Here is a 20,411-nt window from a genome sequence, read left to right as displayed (position 1 = left end):
GTTATACTGTTGAATTTGTCAGTATTTACACACTTTTAACAAACAGTTAAACTTTGTCTGCCAGGCTTGTATTGTGACAAGACTGTCAATCCCTGTGACTCGGCACCATGCATGAATGGCGGGGTGTGTCATGGATCAACTGGTGGCAAGTTTGTGTGTAACTGTACCACCAGTTACGCAGGTGATCTATGTGAGAATATCAATCTCAGTCATGTTACATCCACACCCAGTGGCATCAGTGCTGAGGAAATTTATGGCATCATAGGTTTGTTGCTTTTGTTTTTCTTCCCAGTTCTGTGTCTGTGTTTGCAAGTGAATGTGGTGTGTGTGTGTAGTAGTAGTAGTAGTAGTAGCAGTAGCAGCAGCAGCAGCAGCAGCAGCAGCAGCAGCAGCAGTAGTAGTGTCTCTTCACCACTGATGATAATATATGTAGTTGTAGTTTTATCTGATGTCTCATCATGTTATCATTCATAGCATTAGATGATATAAAAAGAAGCTGTTCAAACTTTTTTTCTTTTTTGAAACAAACACTATATATGCTCATTCACTCATATTCACACATTCTCCTTGCGTTTTCATTTATAACAGACATACACATACACGATGCCTTGCATAGCAGAAATTCAAGGTTGATATAATGACAGCAATCAACGTACATCAAACTGTGGGATAAAAGCTGTGGTTTGAAAAAAATCATGAATCAATTAAAAGTTTTACGTTTTAGAATTCATCAGTGTATATACCTGTCCTGTGTGTGTGTGAGTGTGTGTGTGTGTAGATAAATAGATCGATAGAGAGAGAGAGATAAACAGAAAGATAGACAGACAGACAGACAGGTTTGTGTGTGTGTGTGTGTGTGTGTGTGTGTGCGTGCGTGTGTTTTGTGTACCAATGCTTCGACCGTAACTTTCCCAAACCACTGAACCAGTGTTTATGCAGATGGGTGCATGCTGAAAATGATTCTGGATTGTGTGTGTGTGTTTTAAGAGGGGGTGGGGGGTGGGGGTCATGGGTCTGTTTGTTTACCATGACATGGATAAGAAGGACACAAGATCAAGAAAATGGTTTTGGAATCAATTTTGATTTCCCAAGAACTGTTCAATTATAACAAAACATCTGTAATGTTATGATGTTGAGTATAACGAAGGTTTGAGGGCACATTTAAGGCTTCGTTATGAGCGTTGGCTTCATTGATGTTTACCGTGGCTAGCAGTGGTAACCAGGGAAATCATTCTGCATTGTTATTGCTTTAGTGGAAGTATTTATGCAATAGATCTAGCTAATGTTACATTAGTGGGATATTACATCCCACTTTTCATAATGAAATAAGTTCGTCAAGTTGACTAGGGTATGTTGTCTATCTGGTTATGAATACTAGTTTGCTCTTTTAATGTTATCAGCAATAAATCATTGACATGTGCTGCCAGTGCTGCTTGTCCAATGTTGAATGTTACATGAAGACTTAATTTTAAACACTGGAATTCAATGTCAAAACGTCATTGTCTTTGGATTAGAGAGACTCTAATGATTTGTGGTTTGCACATCATCCTTGCTGGTCTGGGTTGTGCTTGGGTCGTGATGTTTCTGGGTTTTGCCAGTGGTAGGAGAGTGTCAACTCCTTTGGTGTGAAGGGTGGTTGGCCGACTTACGTGGCCTATCCTGCTATCAGGTCTGGTTTTGTCATTGAGATCAGTCCAACACACAAGTCCTTTTCTGGCTTGTATGGAAGCACTAGGTGGCGTCTGTTTCTTCAGTATATGGTACTGTTTGGAGACTGCACCATGTAGGATCTCGTGTACAGAACAGTTGCTGGTGTCCAGGGTCCTCCTTCTTTCTGCATCAGGGCTTGTTGACCTTTGGAGAGTGATAAAAGGTCATGGGTGGTTCTGTCATGATGCTTCTGTGTATGCTGCCGTTTATTCAATTTCTTGTAGATAGTCTTATTCTCAGGGCTGGAATTTGGAATGGTTGTAGGAAGAGTTGTTTTCAATTTTGTGGGAACACCAGATTTCAGCAGGTGATGGAAGATGATGGTCAATGGATGTTGTTCTGAAAACCAGCAGTGCCATGTCTGTTTACCTTGGTGAAAATGTTTTAGACTGTTTGTACATGTCGTTCAATTTGACTATTGCCAGTATTGAATCTGGAATAATAAACAGTGGAGCTGGTGGTGTGTTTAAATCCCCATTCTTTGGCAAAGTTTTCATATTGTGTTGAAATATACGGTGTTCCTTTGTCAGTAATAACCTTCTCAGGGATGCTGTTTTCCAAATACATGTTTCATATGTGTGATGATGACACCTGTGGTGTTTGTCTGGCTTGCTGCAGCAACTTTCGAAACAAACGGCATCTTTAAATAGGAGTCTGTTATTATTGGGTATAGTCATGACCATCAAAGGTCATGATGTCCAAACCTAGAATTTGCCATGAGTGTTCAGATACTCCATGTTGAATTAATGTTTTGAGGGGTTGGCTATTTCTGTATGTTTGGCATGCCATAAACATATTGTGATTGATCCATTAATGTCGTGATTGACACCATTCCAGAAGACAGCTGTTTTCGCTCTCAGTTTGCATTTTCTGCTTCTTGGTGACCAGAAGGTATTGTCTCTAACATGTAGGATCTCATTATTTTCTGGAATAATGATTATGGCATCTTTAAGGATCAAGCCATCTTCAACATTCAGTTCCTCTTTACATGATCATTAAGTCTGACAGATTTTGGTAGCTTACTGCAAGTCTGGCCACCCATCAAAGATGCATTTTTGAAGAAAAGGCATTCTGGTCATTTCGGGTTTCAATTTTCAATTTCAGTAGGCAGTCATCTCAGAATTGCACTGCAAACATTAATTTCTCGAGATCAGTTTTGGGACCATCACAACTGGTGCAAGACAAGGAGTCTGCGAGCACCTTTTCTTCACCCAGGGCAGTAACTGATGTCCATATCATGCAGCTGTAATCATAGAATCATCCACAGAATTCAGGGGGTGCATTTGCCATGTTTTTCTGCTGTGAAATGTGTTCCGTAGATATACGAGTGGAAGCTCTTGCAAATGAAAACCACAGCAAGCAGTGGAAGAATGGATTCTTACCAACAAGCTCAGACTCAGTGCCATCAAGACAGAAGTCACACTTGTAGGTTTTAGGTCTGTGTTTTGTCATATTTCAGACCATACCCTAACTGTCTGCAGCACTGAGGTCAACTTTCAAAATTCTGTCAGAAACGTGGGTGCATATTTTGATTCAGGTCTGTCCATGCATGACTATGTCAGTAATTTACATAAAACTGCAAACTTACAACTGAGAAAAATCTATACCATTTGACCATATCTGACCGTTGAATATACCACTCAGCTTGTCTGTTCCTTGATCCTCATTCATATTGACTACTGCAGTTCACTGCTTGCTGGTATGCTCTCTGATTTGACATTAAAAAAAAAATCATGTTACACCTCTCTTGTCAACTTTACTGGTACATAATTCAGTACAAAACCGGCATATTTGCTTATCACCACTTCAAAGATATGGAGATAAGCGCTGAGAAAGCTAAGCCGATGACCAATAGCAACAACACCATCACAGCTGACGTAAAGGTTCACAGACAGAAACCTGAGACTGAGCATTTCAAATATCTGGGTGCCATAATCATTGACAAGGTTTCAAGCCAGAGATTCTTGTAAGAGCTGCTCAAACAGCTGTGGCACTGACAAGACTGAAGCCCATATGGAAAGACAGCAGAATCACCATTAGGCGCAAGGACAGACTCCCAATTGCATTGGTACTTTCCATATTTTGTATGCTTGTGAGACATGGACTCTCACGGCAGAACTGCAGAAGAAAATCTAAGCTGTGGAAATGAGATGCTATCGAAAGTTCTTGGGCATCTCGTGTCTTGAATACGTCACCAACGAGCAAGTTCGCCAGACCATCACTCAACATACAGGGCCACATGACAACCTACTGACCATCATGAAGAAACGGAAACTGAGATGGTATGGTCATACCACAAGATCAAACGGCCTTGCCAAAGTCATCCTCCAAGGAACGGTAGAGGAAAAGAGAAGAAGAGGCAGACAAAGGAAAAAATTGTCTGACAGCATTGAAGAGTGGACAGGGCTCACATTTGCTGAGACATAATCACTCACACAATCACGATCGTCCAGAGTGGAGAAGGCTAGTGCACGAGTCAGCATCGCGATACCCTGCCGGTTCCCCACAGAGCGAAGGGACCAAGCAAGCAAAAAAAAAAAAAAAACTTCGAAGGTTCTCTCCCATTTTACCTATCTTCTGTCCTTCATATTTCACCCCTTCACTTTCTCTCTAGTCTTTTGGAGAAAAGTTCCTTTGAGTCCCCAGAGTATCTTCAAAGATATTTGGTCAAAGGGCTTTTCAGTCAAACACGTTCTGTCTGGAATTCTCTTCCTCTGGATCTCCATCAATTACCAACTCTGTCCTCTTTCAAAGTGAAACTGAAAACCTGCTCATTCAAAATGGCATTTGGATGTGACGAAGCATAGTCATTTGTCTGTGTCCTCCCACCTTCTACACTCCCCTTATGCGCTCTCACCCCAACCCCGCATTGAAGTTTTCATGTAGTGTTTGTGCTTGTTGGTGGGTGTTTACTGTGCGTGTGTATGTGCTTGTGTATGTTTTTTTATGGGATTATTCATATCTGCAATTTGTAGTATTGTGTTGGTGTACATAGATTTTGTTTTTCACTGCTATGTCCTCCTGTGCTGTTTTGTGGTGTAATGCACAGTTGTATTTGAATTGTTTCATGTGAGGTGCTTAGACAGTCCTTATATGGGGAGATATGTGCCACATAAGTACAATATATTATTAAGCAGTTCTATGTTTGCGTAGCGCTTTTCAGTTTAAGTCAGTGCTCTGCTTGTGAAAGCAATTGGTTTTCCATCTTGTATCAGTGCTGCTCCAAGTCCAAGCTGAGATACATCTACCTGTGTGACTGTTGGCGTTGAAGTATCTGAGTGAATTGTCTTCACACATGGTATCTTTGATTTTCTGTAACGTCTGTTGATGTGGACTGGAGCACTTCCCACTTTGCTTCTTTTTTCAGCAGACTGCTCAGTGTCACTCTGAGATCTGACAACTTGGGGATAGAAAGAGTAAGGTACTGAATCATACCGAGAAATTGTTAAAGCTTGGTGGTAAATGTTGGTGTTGGCAAATTTTTTATTTCTGCGCATTTTTCTGGATTTGGATATTGTCCATCAGTTTGATATATCATGCCAAAAATTTTGACTTGCTTCTTATTAATGTTTCATTTTTTGGGGATTGGAGACAAGTCCTTTTCTTCCTGCTACTTCTATGAGATGATGCCGGTTGAGGTCATGGTTTTCCCATATTTACCATAGACTATCACGTCGTCAGTGATACCAGTTGTTCATGGACAACATCGTGAGAGACTTTGAGCCCAAAAGGAAGTCAAGTGGTATCGATCACACAAGCTGTTGAACATAGTTTGCAGGACGATTCATCAAGCCTGATGGACCAATATCCGTGTCTGGCATCTAGTTTACTGAATAGCTGCACCACTCAGTTTGTTTGGTTATCTCTTCAACAGTAGGTATCCTATGGTAGGTTCTCTCGATGTTTTTGCTCAGGTTTTGGGGGAGATTCTCACTGTGACATGTATGTCCAGTGACTGCGGGGATCTGTATGGAGATAGACACAGACATTACACGGCAGATTATCTGAAGACTTTGTTTCGTGATATCCCTCCGTGGACGCGAATGGACTTTTAATCAGATTTGAATGTTTTAAACTCTGAAAGGTTTTTAAACTTTTTGAGTAAAAAGCTTGAAGTAATGACTACTTTTTATTGCACTTTTATTTACTCTTGACTTGAAGTAGATGCTAACGTGGTGAGAGCCTTGAGATGGCCTTAACGGTCGCTGAGGCTCTAAGCACCATAATTTGAATTTTGATTTAGGTCTTTGTGGTCAGTGCATATTCTGAATGCTTCACTAGAGTTCACCCAGTCACATCTGTGACAGGTGTGATGAAATCCATTATCTCCATTTTTGTGTACCTTTTCTTTGATTTCTGTAACAAGTTGAGTTGGGTATTTTCTTTGAGTTTGCATGATAGGTTTTGCGTTGTCTTTCAGGGTGATGTGAGGTTCCCCTCTGAAATCACTAATGCCTTGAAATCTGTCAGGATACAGTGGTTTGAGATCTTCATCTCCATCTGACTGGAGATAGAACTGGTTTGTTTGACAGTTGACAGTGACAAGTTGAGTTTTTGGCTGTCTGTCAGTTCTAGAATAGATGATTCAGATACATATGTGACATGGAATTCTGCATCAAAGTTTATCTTCTCATGTTGACATTGAAGTTTGATACAGCCATACTGTAGATTATACCGTTGTATGCAGTTATCACTCACCTGTTGCTTTCAAAGTCACATGAGACTTTAGAGGAACATAAGTATATAGGCCACATTTATAAAAGGAAAAAAGAAACATGACGACATGTCAATGTGTTGTTCACAATATATTTTACAATGAACATAAAACAATGTTCTCATGTCAGTCAGCTTTTTTCCCCATATAACATCAAAGGCAGTATTAAACTTCACAAAGGAAAAAACAGGTTTTTTTTTACACAGCTGTCCAGAATTGTTTGTCTGAAATATGTCTAAGAACTACGTTTATTAAACTTTGCAAAAGTATGTTCACTTGACCAGCCAGTGGCCAGAGGAAGATCAGCTGCGTTGGCAGCTCTTGTGCTTGCTGTACACATGAAGTGTGCTGAGAACTGACGAATGTCTTTGCCTGTATCAGTTATCACCATTTTCACCAACATAGCAAATGTTCGTCGGCCCACTGGCAGATGGGGTTTAGATTAACTTGCAAATAACTGTAGTTCTTGTCTCTGGGTCTGGTCAAGATATTGTCAGAGACAAGTTCTCATTTTGAAAAGAAAAAAAACACACTCTTTTTTGCTGCTCCATCATCTGCACCATTTCGGTGGCATTACTCCCACGCCGCTCACTTTAGATTCCCCCATACACGGCCACACCCGGGTTCGTCCGTCACAGTTCCACTGTCGGCAGTCCGCAGGGAACCATAGATGTTAGGTCGCCAGGAGGCCACACACTAGAGGAGACCCTGCACTGCCGCTGAGTCACTTCGGTGGTGTTCAGTGAAGCCTGTTCTGATTCAACGTACTTAGGACACCACCTACTATGCCCCATACTAACGACAATAATGGCTTAGTCGCGGAGCCAGACTGAGTGAGCGTCCCTCCCAGAGTGGAGACAGGCCACCACGTCCCTCAAACAACAGCTCCCTATGAATCTGCCGACACTGAAGACACTGACAGTACTCACCCCAAGCACAGAAGTGGAGGGGTATCGAAACTGAGGTCACCATGAGAGCAGGGCATGAAAGGCCACAGACTTTGAGACTGTTTTGTTTCTATTGATGATGATGAAGGAGGAGGAGGATGACGATGACAATGTTGCTGTGGAGGTCCATTTTGGTTTGGGACTGTGTGACAAGGCTGTACTCTACGCTTCCTGTCATAATGATATCCCGGCGTTAACCAGGCCCGAGAGATGCAGACACTTGCAGTGTTGGTCAGGTAATTAGAGCAACACACCCAAAGACGCATCCTTGAAGTGGATGACACTCGACTGTGTGGTCCCAGTCTCCCCATTTAAGCCTACAGCACACTCAACCCTGTGTAGGAGCCGGCCACGTTCCGAAAAACCCACCTCCGCTAAGATTCGAACCCGCGTCCTCCTGGCCGTCAGTCCGCGACGCTAACCACTTCGCCACTGCGGCTGGTGAAAAAAAAACTCTTCTTTTAAGTGGCTCTGTATATGGTGATCTGGTCTTGTTGTTTTCAGTTTTTGAGAGAATATCAAAACACGTTTACATCTTACACATCGTAAAATTTCCAGATCAGAGGTTATGCTCTCCCACTGACAACAAAAATGTTCTTATTCTGCTGCCTTGAAAGAGAGAGGCCTCTTTTTGTATTTCTTCCACTTCTTGTGGCTGAAATTTCTGACAGACATGTACCTGAGCATTGTACCTTTTGCACTGGGAGTGGATTCCTGTTCCCTAAAAGAGATTGCTTCCCTTTGTGGAATGTTCCTATGTATGTGGCTGTTGTATAGTTTGTAGTTGCTGGGTCCTGGGGCATGTTGCAGTCTTTCTGGCTGTTTAGCATCTTTCATGGCTCCTGCCAGATTGTCTCCAAAAAGCTGAGTGATTACTGGTACATATCATTGCACAGCCCTGCAAGGTGGTTTGGCAGGTGAGGATGAATGGCGAATCATCGTCGCCTGGAAATTTCTCTTGATGCATACCCCAAGAGAGTCAGGACATCAGCATTTTGTGTTGTGGCCAGATCTTTAGTGTGTTTGTCTTTCAGACTACCATTTGAGAAGGCACAAACTACAAGTTGTGTGCTCTGGGCCAAGGAGCTGCTGCTTTCACAACAGCTCTCTTGATCATGGCCCACCTTCGGTTTTGCTGCAGTTTTTCAAATAGTTTTTTTTTCAATTAAACTGCAGTGACAATAGGTGCCATCTGTTGGAGTTTTCCATGGAGCAGCAACAGCAGCTTACCACCCCAACACTATTTTCAAGCAGAAAGACAGTACGACATATCCCTCTCCAGAAGTGTTTTGGGAACACCTAAAAACCACCACCCTGCAGACATGAAGTCCTATGGTTGTTCACAAAGATCAGAGACTGGTTCAATGAAAACAAGAAGATTAAAAGATTTGCTGTTGAAGAAGAGGTCCATTCACCAGGTGCATCATGCCTTGTTGCCTTTTCCTGATACCGATGCAGCCTTCAGCCTTGTATGCAGCAAACTCTGGCACTAGTTTTGAGGATTCAGATCATGTGGTGGACCAGTCTTACAGAGACCATTCAGATATGCTTACACACTGGTGACTACATAGGGTTTTATGAAGCTCTTAAGGCAGTGTATGGTCCACATCAGTTCCAGAGTCCCTTGTACAGTGCGGTTGGCCAAGCACTATTCACAGACATGTGTTCATCCTGAATCGGTTGTCGGAATGTTTCCAGACTCCTTTCAGAACCAACCACATGGTCCAAGACTCGGCAGTTCAACGCATCACACAACAGCCAGAGAAAACAGAACATGGATGATATTTAACCTCAGACCATAAAGGCTTTAAAAGAGACGAAAAGCGGCAAGGTAGCAGAAACATATGGAATTCCACAAGAGATTTGGAAGCATGGGGGCCCAGCATTACACACCAAACTATCACAAGTTTGTCAGCTGAACTAAGGCAAACTACATAGAACCTCCACGATGCTTAACAAAACATGGAGGGAAAGTCCGACAGCCCCACATTGACCTAAACAGCCACAGCAAGCTATCTTTTTTCACAGTCATGCCATGACACCTCTCTTTGTCTGTCTTTTTCCCCATCTTTTCTTTCACAAGTTTATGTTTTAGTTGTTAAAACAATATAAATTTGAATCTTTCATTTTACAGGTGTTCTAGCTGGCATTCTCCTTCTTGTGTTGATCTTTGTGGCCTGTCGAGTGTGCAAGAGACAAAGACAAATTCGCCGTCATGTCAACATGCATGGCAGCAGTGACACTGTGCGGAATGGACTGATGAAGGAATCGACATTTGACCTGAAACGTAAAGTCAGCAACCCTGATCTTTCTGTGCCCATACAAAATATTCCCTCACAGGTATGAGATATAGAAAAGGAGGACTTTAGTCTTTTGTAACTTTTCTTGTTTTTAAAAGAACTAATCAGGCCTTGCAGTATGTGTTCCAGTAAAGCTTTCCATCTATTGATTCATCCCAGTCTTTTCTCTTTCAACTGAAACTGAAAGTGAAAAGGTACATGAAATGGCATCCTTTGGAAGAAAACTGAAGTCTAAATAAGATTAAATTTTTTTTTTAATGGATCAGATAACATCAACAACAACAAAAAAGATGAGAAAAAAACTTGGACTTTTGCTCAGCTTCTCTCTAGGCACAAGGGGGCAGGGAGGATATATTTCAATCAAAGCAAGCTAAAGTCATTTCATTGTTTGAGGTCTTATTAGGTATGCAGTCCAAGGTTGCCAACTTTTATATTTGTTTTCTAGATATTCCTTCTTGTCTCAATAAAACTCTGGATGTTTTCTGTTGATTGTTGTAGATAATGATTGATTCAATCCATGGTTCTAGTGTCTGAAGGATGTATGATGTTATGGTCTTTTTTCTAAATACATATCAACGAAAATGTAAAATAGGCACTGTGAATTAACTGAATGTGTGTGTGTGTGTGTGTGTGTGTGTGTGTGTGTGTGTGTGTGTGTTAATGCAAGCACATTGACATTAATTTTTATTCACATCGTGTATGCAAGTATAAAACATGCTTGTTGAAAGGTTGATCATCGAAATTTTTCAATAAATTTAGGGTAAATTTTCTTCTTCTTCAGCCTCCACCAGTTCCAAATCGACCAGCCTCTTATACTCCTAGTACTCACGATTCTCTCAATGTTCTCAACAATCTGGACACTGTGCGAAACTATGGCAGTGCAGCTGATGAACTAGAAACTACAGGAATCCACTACCATATCCCAGACTTTCCTGAATACCTGGCTGCTTTAAATTCAGCTACAGGTGGAACCAGATCTAGACCTTCAAACTCTTTGAGCAATGCACCAAGTCTCCCCCGTCTCCCTTCCAACTCATCATCTGATTCGCAGTCTGGTCACAAGGCACCTTGGGAGTTTGATTTCCCAAATATTCTTGGGAGCTATGAAGGTAATGCACTTTTGTGTGTGCATGAATGTGTGTGTGTGTGTATTTGTGTGCTCACCATGCACATGTTTGAATTTGAAAGAGTTTGATGTCTTGGCCTCTTCATGTGTATAATATGATATTACAGTACTGATGAGCTAATGTTAGTCAATCATTATGGACATGACACCTTGCCTCCAAGCTTGGCAGAATATATGATGAGAATCTTTCAGAACATTTCAGTTTATTATGAATGATGCTGGCAAACCAACATCTCATTTTACCAGAAAACATTTCATGGTGGCAGTGAAGGGGTGCAAGTGTCTCAAATCCATAATTAGAATAAGACCTAGCATTATTGTAGGATTTGATGTCAAGGGACACTATCCGAGTTTGCACATCACATTACTTCATTGATACATTGTAGCTTGTTCTCTCAAGCAGAATGGTGTTGGGTGGCCTGCTGAATTCGACCATGGACTGGTCAGATTATGATTGCTATGATATAGTGTTAACTATATATTACTTTAATTGCTTCTGTTGTTGTTTTAGTTATTTCAGAGGTTATATTTCTCTTCTGACATAATGTGTGATTGCTTGCACGCAGATAAAAAACAACAACAAATGTCAGCTCATATGTTCAGTTTCACAGAGTTTTTATTTCTAACTGAGAAAACTGCCAGTGTCACTCAGTAAGACTTTGGCAGAAACTGTTTTCTTCAGTGCTCATTATTTGAACAGTTCAATCCAAAACTGTTACAGTACAGCTGTATTTTGTAGGATCCAATTTTATTGCAGTAAAAAGTGCATAAATGTCTCTTTTCAAGCTCTGGCAGAGTGAACAATACAGGTCCATTTTTTCTGTCAGTTTCGAGTGAATTATGTTTGATAACTAGTAAGATATTATCATAGAAAAAAATATGATTCAATCTGCAACCATATTGTCATATGTTCTGTATATTGCTTCATAACTATTTCTGCATGTTTGACGTATACTTTATTATAAGGCTGGAAGAGATGAACCTAAGCAATTTTAGTCAATTCAAATATTGTTGTCACTTCCTTCTTATGATTTTTTTTTTATCTGCCCCCAAGATGACAAACACCGAGACAACATGGCAAAACACATGCCAGGTTTCCATTCTCCAGTGATCAACACAAGACCGTTAGTGGGACGAGGATCACGGTCTGCTGCTAACATGGCATCCATCAGTAGCTTACCCGCTTCTGAAAATGACGATGACTTGAATGGTAAGGAATTTTGTATCTTTTTGTTAAATTTGCCTTTGAGGGTAATTCCCAAAGATTCGTTTTGAGATTTGTTTCAGGTTTATCCTCTTTTGGAAGTATTCTTAGTAAGCTTCAAATAGGTGTAAAGAACAGGAGAACACATATCATGAATGAATCTATATTCTGATATTCAGAATATATGGACACATTACAAACCTGTGTTCATTAAATGATTTTGTGTCTGCTACCTGACTAATAACTGTTGCATGTAAACATGTTGTTTACCAAAACATACTTTTGAATAGAATAAGATAAATTAAATTTTGAAACAAGCAAGTCAAGGCCATCAAGACTCACTTGTGATACACGCTTAAAGAAATGATAAACAAAAAATATAAATGATATTTGAAAAAAAGAAGAAGCTAAAATGTGTTCAGTATGTGTTATCATAAAGCTTCATGTTTAAAAAAAGGGATAAAAAAAAAAAATTCGAACCGAGCATGTTTGGGTCAAGAATAAGTGGTCTTACACACAGTATTAACTCAGGTCTACCGGTGACGTTAAAAATATTACTTAAGCATGTTCTTTTATTGTGATTAATTGATAACGGCAATCAAAGTGATAACGTCGTTTAAGTCATGTTATTTTGGTATATCATTATTATTAGCATTTATGCCTAATCTTGAATATAAACCTTTGGCGTTTACAAATAGAACACATATGTAAATATCAAAAAGGAAAAATTGAACGCAATATACCAAACATCATTGAAAACTATTCATTTTAGATCATACTGGAAACGGATGAGCTGTTGAGAATTAATCTGGAGGGGAAAAGGTGGGCATTTAAGAAATTCTTTAAAGTCTACAGTAAAGGAGACGTTCCCATGGCCTCAAGCAAACCGCTCAATTCTTCTCTGGATTTGTGGACATCCATGTTTGACAGGCTTCAGTAGTTACACTCACTGAGAAATTGATCATTCAATTTATCTTTTATGTTCATTCTAGTTAATTCAGTATCCACTTTAAAACATTTATATGAAGTAAACACGTCGATGATTATTTAAGAAATTATTTTAATCTGGCGGTAAAGGAGATGTTGCTGTTGCCATTGCCTCAGGCAAGATGTAGCTGTTTTGTCAAGATCTGCTCTGACCAGTTTAGACAAGGTTGACGGAAACCCATTGGAACGGTCAATTAATTCAATATTTCTTTTATTTTCATTCTAGTTTATTCACTGTCCATTTTAGAACATTCATATGCATTAAACACGACGATAGTGGAGTTAGCGTCACTGTATGTGTTCTGTCCATAATTTGTATTTCTCTTCTCTTAATTGCCAACAAGAAAAACGGGGGTCATGCCGTCTTCGTAACAAATATAGCCAGCATTCTGGCAACTGGGAAGTGGTAATATAGTTTTCTTAGATCCGGATTGAGCATCAACAAAATGAACCGTTAATGATCCGGAAATACGGCAAAATTCGAGAGATCTACAACCTAATATTGGTATGACTGCGAAGATTTTCTTCCTTCTTCTTCTTCTTCTGCGTTCACTCGTATGCACACGAGTGGGCTTTTACGTGTATGACCGTTTTTACTCCGCCATGTAGGCAGCCATACTCCGTTTTCGGGGGGTGTGCATGCTGGGTATGTTCTTGTTTCCATAACCCACCGAACGCTGACATGGATTACAGGATCTTTAACGTGCGTATTTGATCTTCTGCTTGCATATACACACGAAGGGGGTTCAGGCACTAGCAGGTCTGCACATATGTTGACCTGGGAGATCGTAAAAAATCTCAACTGGGAAGTGGTAATATAGTGTTCTTAGATCCGGATTGAGCATCAACAAAATGAACCGTTAATGATCCGGAAATACGGCAAAATTCGAGAGATCTACAACCTAATATTGGTATGACTGCGAAGATTTTCTTCCTAATATGTTCAAGCCAAATTTGGTATTGGCAGACCAAGTATTTCCAGAGAAAATGGCTATGTTAAAGTTTACCACACACACACACACGCACACACACACACACACACACACACACACACACACACACACACACACACTCACTCACACACATACTCACACACACACATCCAAACATCGGGTTATAACAGAAACTCACTTTGTTTGCACAAGTGGGTAAAAAAATGTGGTGGGAGGAAAGAAGGGAAAAAACAAAAACGAAACCATGTGAATAAATAGTTCATCTCCCTCTGAAGATAAATGAAGGTTCAAGGGAAATTATTGTCAGTTTTGGTTTCAAGAAGTTCATATGGACTGATCAACATACACTACACGACATCTGCTTTAACACTACACGACATCTGTTTTAACAAAAATTTAGGGGTGGGGTCGGGGTGGAGGCAGATGCTTCATTTATGCAAAGACCATTGCACTGGTCAAGGCTTGAAAGCCTACTAAATACTGCAGGGGGAAATTTATACGGGTATGTGTGAAATATTTAATCTGTTTTGTAGCTGACACCTGTCAGCTGATGGTGCAAGCAAAATGCTTCTCAAATGCTACATGATAATGCCCCACATCTGTTCTGATTTTTCTTGTGTACAAGTTTGATTAATTGAACACAGAATTTATGTGCTGAGATATGTTATTACGAACTATTGTATATGTGTTATTACATGTAAGGCGCTTAGAACACATTACATGGGGAGTTTGCGCCTTATAATAATTATAATTATTGTTATCATTACTATAATATTGAGGTAATGTTGCATTTGAGGGAAATTTTCTTTCCCAGAAGAAAGGAACAGGTCTCTTTTTTTTTCTTCTTTTTTTTTCTCAAGGCCTGACTAAGCACGTTGGGTTACACTGCTTGGAAGATGTGGTGTAGCGTATATGGACTCATCCGAACGCAGTGACGCTTGCTTGAGCTACTGATACTGACGTGTGTGTGTGTGCGCGCGAGCATTTGTGTGTGGGTGTGGATGTGGATCTGCATTTATTTTTAATTATATATAGACTGCAGTTCTGTTGGTGAGAATTACATGATCATGATGTGTGACTCAAAAAACACAACCATGTGTTGCAGGCTGCCACTGGGACACATTAGACTGGGCACCACATCCTTCACTTTCAAACATCAATGAAGTCACAGCCAATGAAATGATTGTTTCTCGTCCATCCTCACCTCCAAGTTACAATAACAATGAACGTGTTCCCATGCTGACTGCAGCTGCCATGACTGCCATGAATTCCATGACTCAAGTCACCAACACCATTCCTGACCATGACTTCATGACTGATTCAGAATATGTTGGAGAAACAGAAAATGAACTGGATTTTGAGGACAGAGAAGACATGCCTCCTGATTATGCTGACCTTCCGTGTTATGACCAGCTCCTGGCACAGAGAGACCTGAACATAAGTTATGAATTGCCCAATAACATGAGTGTTCACCCAAATCCCTACTTGCCCTATTACCAAGACCAGGATAGCACCGGGGAGATCCAGACTGAAGAGGAAATCAGCAACCCGAGTGATGAGCAGAACAATGTAGTGGACATGGCTGTGGCACAGCATGTAGCAGAGCGCGCATCGCGACAACAGCCACCTGGACGGGTGTTCCTGTCTCCTGGGTATGCAACAAGTGGAGAATATACCACAGATCTTGAGCCTCTGTCTCATACCTCGTTCATTGATGATATGTCCATGAGTGTGGGTGGCTACACTTCCAATGCTTCATGCTCTGATATTTCTGGATTGTGTGAAATTGAAGACTCAGAGCTTAATGGCAGTGAAAATGAAAGAGAAGATGATGAAAATACCCCCTGCCTGCCATCACACATTCACACACAGGTTTAAAACACGCTCTCGTAATTCTTGGCTGTTGAAACCACAACTAAAGAAATTGTTGTTTTTTCAGCAGATATGTCACTAGATTTTAAAACAAGTTGTTATGAAAGAACAATGAGGCTGGGAGAGTAAATGATTAACAATCAGTAAAGAGCGGTAAGTGTTAATCAAGTTGTTATTTCATAACACACCAACTGATAATAAAAACAAACAAACCAGGATACAAAAGCTATGAAATATCAGTTTCTTCTTTCACATATTTTTCTGTGAATTTGGACACCCAGTATTTGGAAAATTTTAACCTGTCTTTGGAGCTTCTTATTGTTTAAATTACTGATCAAGAAGAATCGTCCTATAGGTACACAACTCGCAAAGCAAGTTAATTGATCTGTGTTCATTTGCAGAAATCAGTTTTGTTTGGTTGGTTGGTTGTTGCTTTTTTTTTTTTTTTTGCTTTTTTTCTTTTCACATTTTTGAAGTTTTGTGTGTGTTTTGGCCGGCGCTGGGCATCGATCCTCAGTCGGTGTGCGGTGAGTAGCTCGACATCAGTTCAGAAAAAGTAACTGATGTAACGTTCAGTTCTCGTCTTCAGTTCAGGCGTTTCAGGGAAATGCGGGCCTTTCTTGATTCTGCAGTATGCTTTCGCTGCTATCCAGCAAGAATTTTTCACTAATGGCTGATAGAACAAGTCTCAACAGAAACGTCCAACCAGGAGTAAAACTCTTTGTCCACAGATTGGCTACCATCAACATCTCCTAACTCCATATTTGCCAAATCTCCCACCAAAATTACCAACGAATTCCCACTATTTTTTTTTTAATTACCGACCTACGAACTCCCACCAACTAAAATTACCGGATGTAACGATTACCGATGTCGTTCAATGACATTCTCGTCGGCATCTCCGCAAAGCACCGAGCTTCAAATCGAACGAGTATCGACACCAGCTACTTCGTTTATTTTTGGCCGGAAAAGGAAATCATTATCTTGTGAGTTGTTAAATGTTTTCCGATACCAAAGAGTACAAAACATGCTGTGCAACAAGCAACCATGCACACATCCACACAAACAAGCACAGAAAAATACAATTAAGAGTGAGTGGGAGAGAATGACAGACACCCATTTGAAACAAAAAGCAACACACACTAGACCACTAAAAAAAAAAAAGAAAAGAAAGAAAAAGTGTGCAATTGTATGAACATATAGGTGAACAGACAGAAAAATTGTGTGTGTGTCCCACTCACATTTTTTTCTCTAACCAATGAAAAAAGTACAGAACCAAAAATAAAAAGAGAAAGACAACAAAGAAAAAAACAGCGAATGCACACTGTGGACTTGCATGCAACTGGGCATGTGAAAAAAATATCAAAAGCAGGGAACGATGCAGCCCTTTTTTTAAAAGTTTTTTTCATTTCATTTCCAAATATTTATTATCATTCCAAATATTTATATTATTTGTCAACTTCACTTTATTATGCTGCTTGTAAAATACACACAGATGCACAGACACAGTTACCCACATATTACCTCACAAATCCTCACCTACACCTGTTGCCCTGTCTGGGACATAGGCTGCCATCAATCATTCTTCAGCCGTCCTGGGCCTGTGCCATTCGCTTCAGTGGTCCCCATGTGTGGCCTGTCTGCTTCTTGGTCACAGCGCCTCTTTTCCTTTACCCCTGCATATTCTAGGTGAGGGCTTGCCTTGTGATACTGGATGCAGGCTTGTGGAGCATGTGGCCAGTCCAATGTCTTAATAGGACGTCTTCTTCTGCAGGCTGTTTTGTTTGTTCCCACAGTTCTTTGTTCTGTCTGGACTGTGAATCCAAAGAATCCCTCTGAGGCAAGTGTTGATGATAATGACGTTCAGTTAATTGTAAGATCTCTATTTCCATGCATTCTTCAGCTGATGGAAAGCTGCCTTTGCCTTGCTTACGTGGGTTCTGATATAATTTCCACTGTGTTTGTCAATGATGCTGCCAAAGTATGTGAAACTCTCCACCTCTTCTAGCACATCACTTTCCAGTCTAATGGTTGTTCTGTTTGCTGCATTACCTTGTGGATATTGCTCTTCTCTATGGCTGTTGAGGCCCAGGCGAGCTGAGATTTCTGCAACTGTGCTGGTCTGTTCCTGCATATGTTGTTGGGTGTTGGAGAGAAGGGCATGATCGTCCGCAATGAAGGGCATCCAGCCTTATCCAAAGTGTAGACTGGATGCCACTTCACGTCTGTGCTGTTAAGGTTTTCATGATTCTGTCTGTTGCTGGTAGGTACAGTAAAGGCAACAGCAAGCATCTTTGTCTCACTCCTTTCTTTATTTGGAAGGCTTCTGTGAGTTTTCGGCCATGGACACGCAACATGCACATACAATCTTTCTCGCTCTTTGACTGGAAGTGAAGTTGCCAAAATCTCAACAATGAAAAAAGAAAAGAAATCTAGACAAAGATAGAGTGCGTTGTATTCCAAGTCTTTGTCATGTACTTGACATTGTCTTATCGCCCACCTTTATTATACACGCTTGTGCAGTCTGTGTAATTTAATCTTATGCTGAGACAGACATGCTGGTCTTCTCCTCACCCTTTATTCTCACTTTCTCATCTTTCTATTGTCTCTCATGTGGGCCATGTATTTCCACCTTTTAAAAACACCTCATTACTGCTAATTTGGTTTGATCTACGTATTCCTTTCCAGAATTTATACAACTGCAGAGAATGGAGGCAAACATTTTGGTTTAAGATGTTGACTTAAGTGAGACTGTTTGACAAAATTAATGGTCTGCATTCTGTGAAAACTTTTTAAGTGGTCAACAATATCTGGAAAATTTTTGCAACTTGTGTACAGTTTAATGACATTTTGCAAACAGTCTTATATTTTATAAGCTGTCTACTGTGTGTGGACAGTTTTAAAGTTGTCTGTTGATCTTTTGAAACACTTGGCAAATGGTCAGCTGTTCATATTGAACTGGAGACCAACAGGAAAGTGATGAAGCATACACACGTTTTTATACCCAACGCAAACAATTCATGAAAAGAAACAGCACACACACACACACACACACACACACACACACACACACACATTGCACACACTGTATGAGTCTTGGGGTATTAAACAAGAGATGCAAAGCCTTCATGGATCATGTGTGATTTCAAGTGACTTGAAAAGAAGAAAAAATGACATCCCACCCACTCACAATGTGTTACTGTTACTCAGCCACAGCAACCAGATGCTGTTGGAAGCATGTGTTTGTGCCCCGTAGAACATGCAATAGGAATATATCTCTTTAGCTGTGTGGTGTTGCTTACGGTCTCACTTGCTTACCAAAACTACTGTGATCAGTTATTACTTCTAATATTGAAGTTGTCTTCTGGTCTGAAATCTTAACTGAATGACTAACTTCATGATTTGTATCAGTCTGCTTACTATCGTGTATTCTCACCTTATTTAGCAGCCGCTGGCCACCCAGTACACATAGCAGACATACAGCAGCATAGCTTGTTGTCATGGTGATTTTTCTGGACATTCACCAACAGAGAGAGGACACTCAGTATGTGTGGTTCCTCACCACGGCAGACCTCTTTGCCACTTAGTTTGTCCACAAGCACTTCATGGATGTCTCTCCAGTACAGTCTCAGAGGTACGGGCAGAGGATGCACTTGTCAGTCCCAAATGATTTCTAATTATGCTGTCTTCCACAACTACAGCACTTTAGGAGAAGAGAGTTCTGTTAATGGTAGTTCCACACCCCTTTGCCATCTCTCCAGCTTTCTTGTGCTGATGGCTTTGAGTATTTGTAGAATTGAATTTGTAATCAAAAGGACCCACCCCCTACAGTTACATTTGATAATTGTGTACTTCAGTGATTCCATTAATCTCACACCCTGCAGGTTGTTCATGCTCATTAGCTGAAAGGCTGTATCTTTTCCGGGATGTTGTTTGTTTGTTTGTTTGTTTTTTTGGTTTTTTTTTTTGTGTGTGTTTTTTTTTGTTTTTGGGTGTTTTTTTTGGTTTGTGTGTGTGTGTGTGTGTGTGTGTGTGTGTGTGCGTGGTTTGGTTTTTTTTTGCAACAGGCTTCCACATCTCAGGAAGTTAGCCAAATATGCATGATAGGGGTGGGTTTTGGATGAGGTTTCTCTGCCCATATACTGATGTTCTCGAGCAGACTTGTATTGGTAACAGTATAACCAATGGCTATCATTTATAGGACTTATAGGCCATGTTATGTATGTTTCTTAAATATTATTCTTGGGTGGAAAATCCTTCTTATAATTGTTTATCATTTCATGTCATCAGAGATGTTGTCTTCAGGATGGACCTTGGTGGTTTGTGAACGTAGACTTGAAATTTCTGGAAGTTGGTGTGTGGGTGTGAGGAGGGGGGTGTTTCCAAACTGGTAGTCTTGGTATCTCTTCTGCTTGTTGTCATGTTTTTGTATTATCGAGTTCAGATCTTGAAAAAAAAATTTATATCGAAAGCATCAATTACCATTTTTATAGGTAATTTGTTTGGGTACTGTGAAAAAACACTCAATACATACTGCTTTTTGTGTGTTAGTAAGAATATTTTGCTATCTTTTTTTATGTTATGTATTTTTTTCAGGC

General features: G+C 40.3%; 1 protein-coding gene across 1 annotated transcript; it reads left to right on the top strand.

Annotated features, from left to right (window-relative positions):
* Positions 1–148: 148 nt before the first annotated feature.
* LOC143298831 (protocadherin Fat 1-like) lies at positions 149–19,815 on the top strand. The gene is made up of 5 exons (XM_076611827.1): positions 149–265; positions 9,506–9,711; positions 10,453–10,780; positions 11,852–12,007; positions 15,047–19,815. Exons 2-5 carry the CDS (start codon positions 9,595–9,597, stop codon positions 15,817–15,819), a joined length of 1,374 nt encoding a protein of 457 aa, XP_076467942.1. The 5' UTR covers positions 149–265; positions 9,506–9,594; the 3' UTR covers positions 15,820–19,815.
* Positions 19,816–20,411: the final 596 nt, after the last annotated feature.

This window comes from Babylonia areolata, chromosome 24 (genome assembly GCF_041734735.1).
Source record: "Babylonia areolata isolate BAREFJ2019XMU chromosome 24, ASM4173473v1, whole genome shotgun sequence".
NCBI classification, from domain to species: Eukaryota; Metazoa; Mollusca; class Gastropoda; order Neogastropoda; family Buccinidae; genus Babylonia; species Babylonia areolata.
This window is presented reverse-complemented; position numbering and strand designations above follow the sequence as displayed.

Bases quoted from the DNA above. Each gene is read 5' to 3' on its own strand.
- LOC143298831 (XM_076611827.1), top strand. From the start codon at position 9,595: ATGCATGGCAGCAGTGACACTGTGCGGAATGGACTGATGAAGGAATCG. The intron at 9,712-10,452 runs GTATGAGATATA...CTTCTTCTTCAG, and splicing joins TACAAAATATTCCCTCACAG to CCTCCACCAGTTCCAAATCG. The intron at 12,008-15,046 runs GTAAGGAATTTT...CATGTGTTGCAG, and splicing joins AAATGACGATGACTTGAATG to GCTGCCACTGGGACACATTA.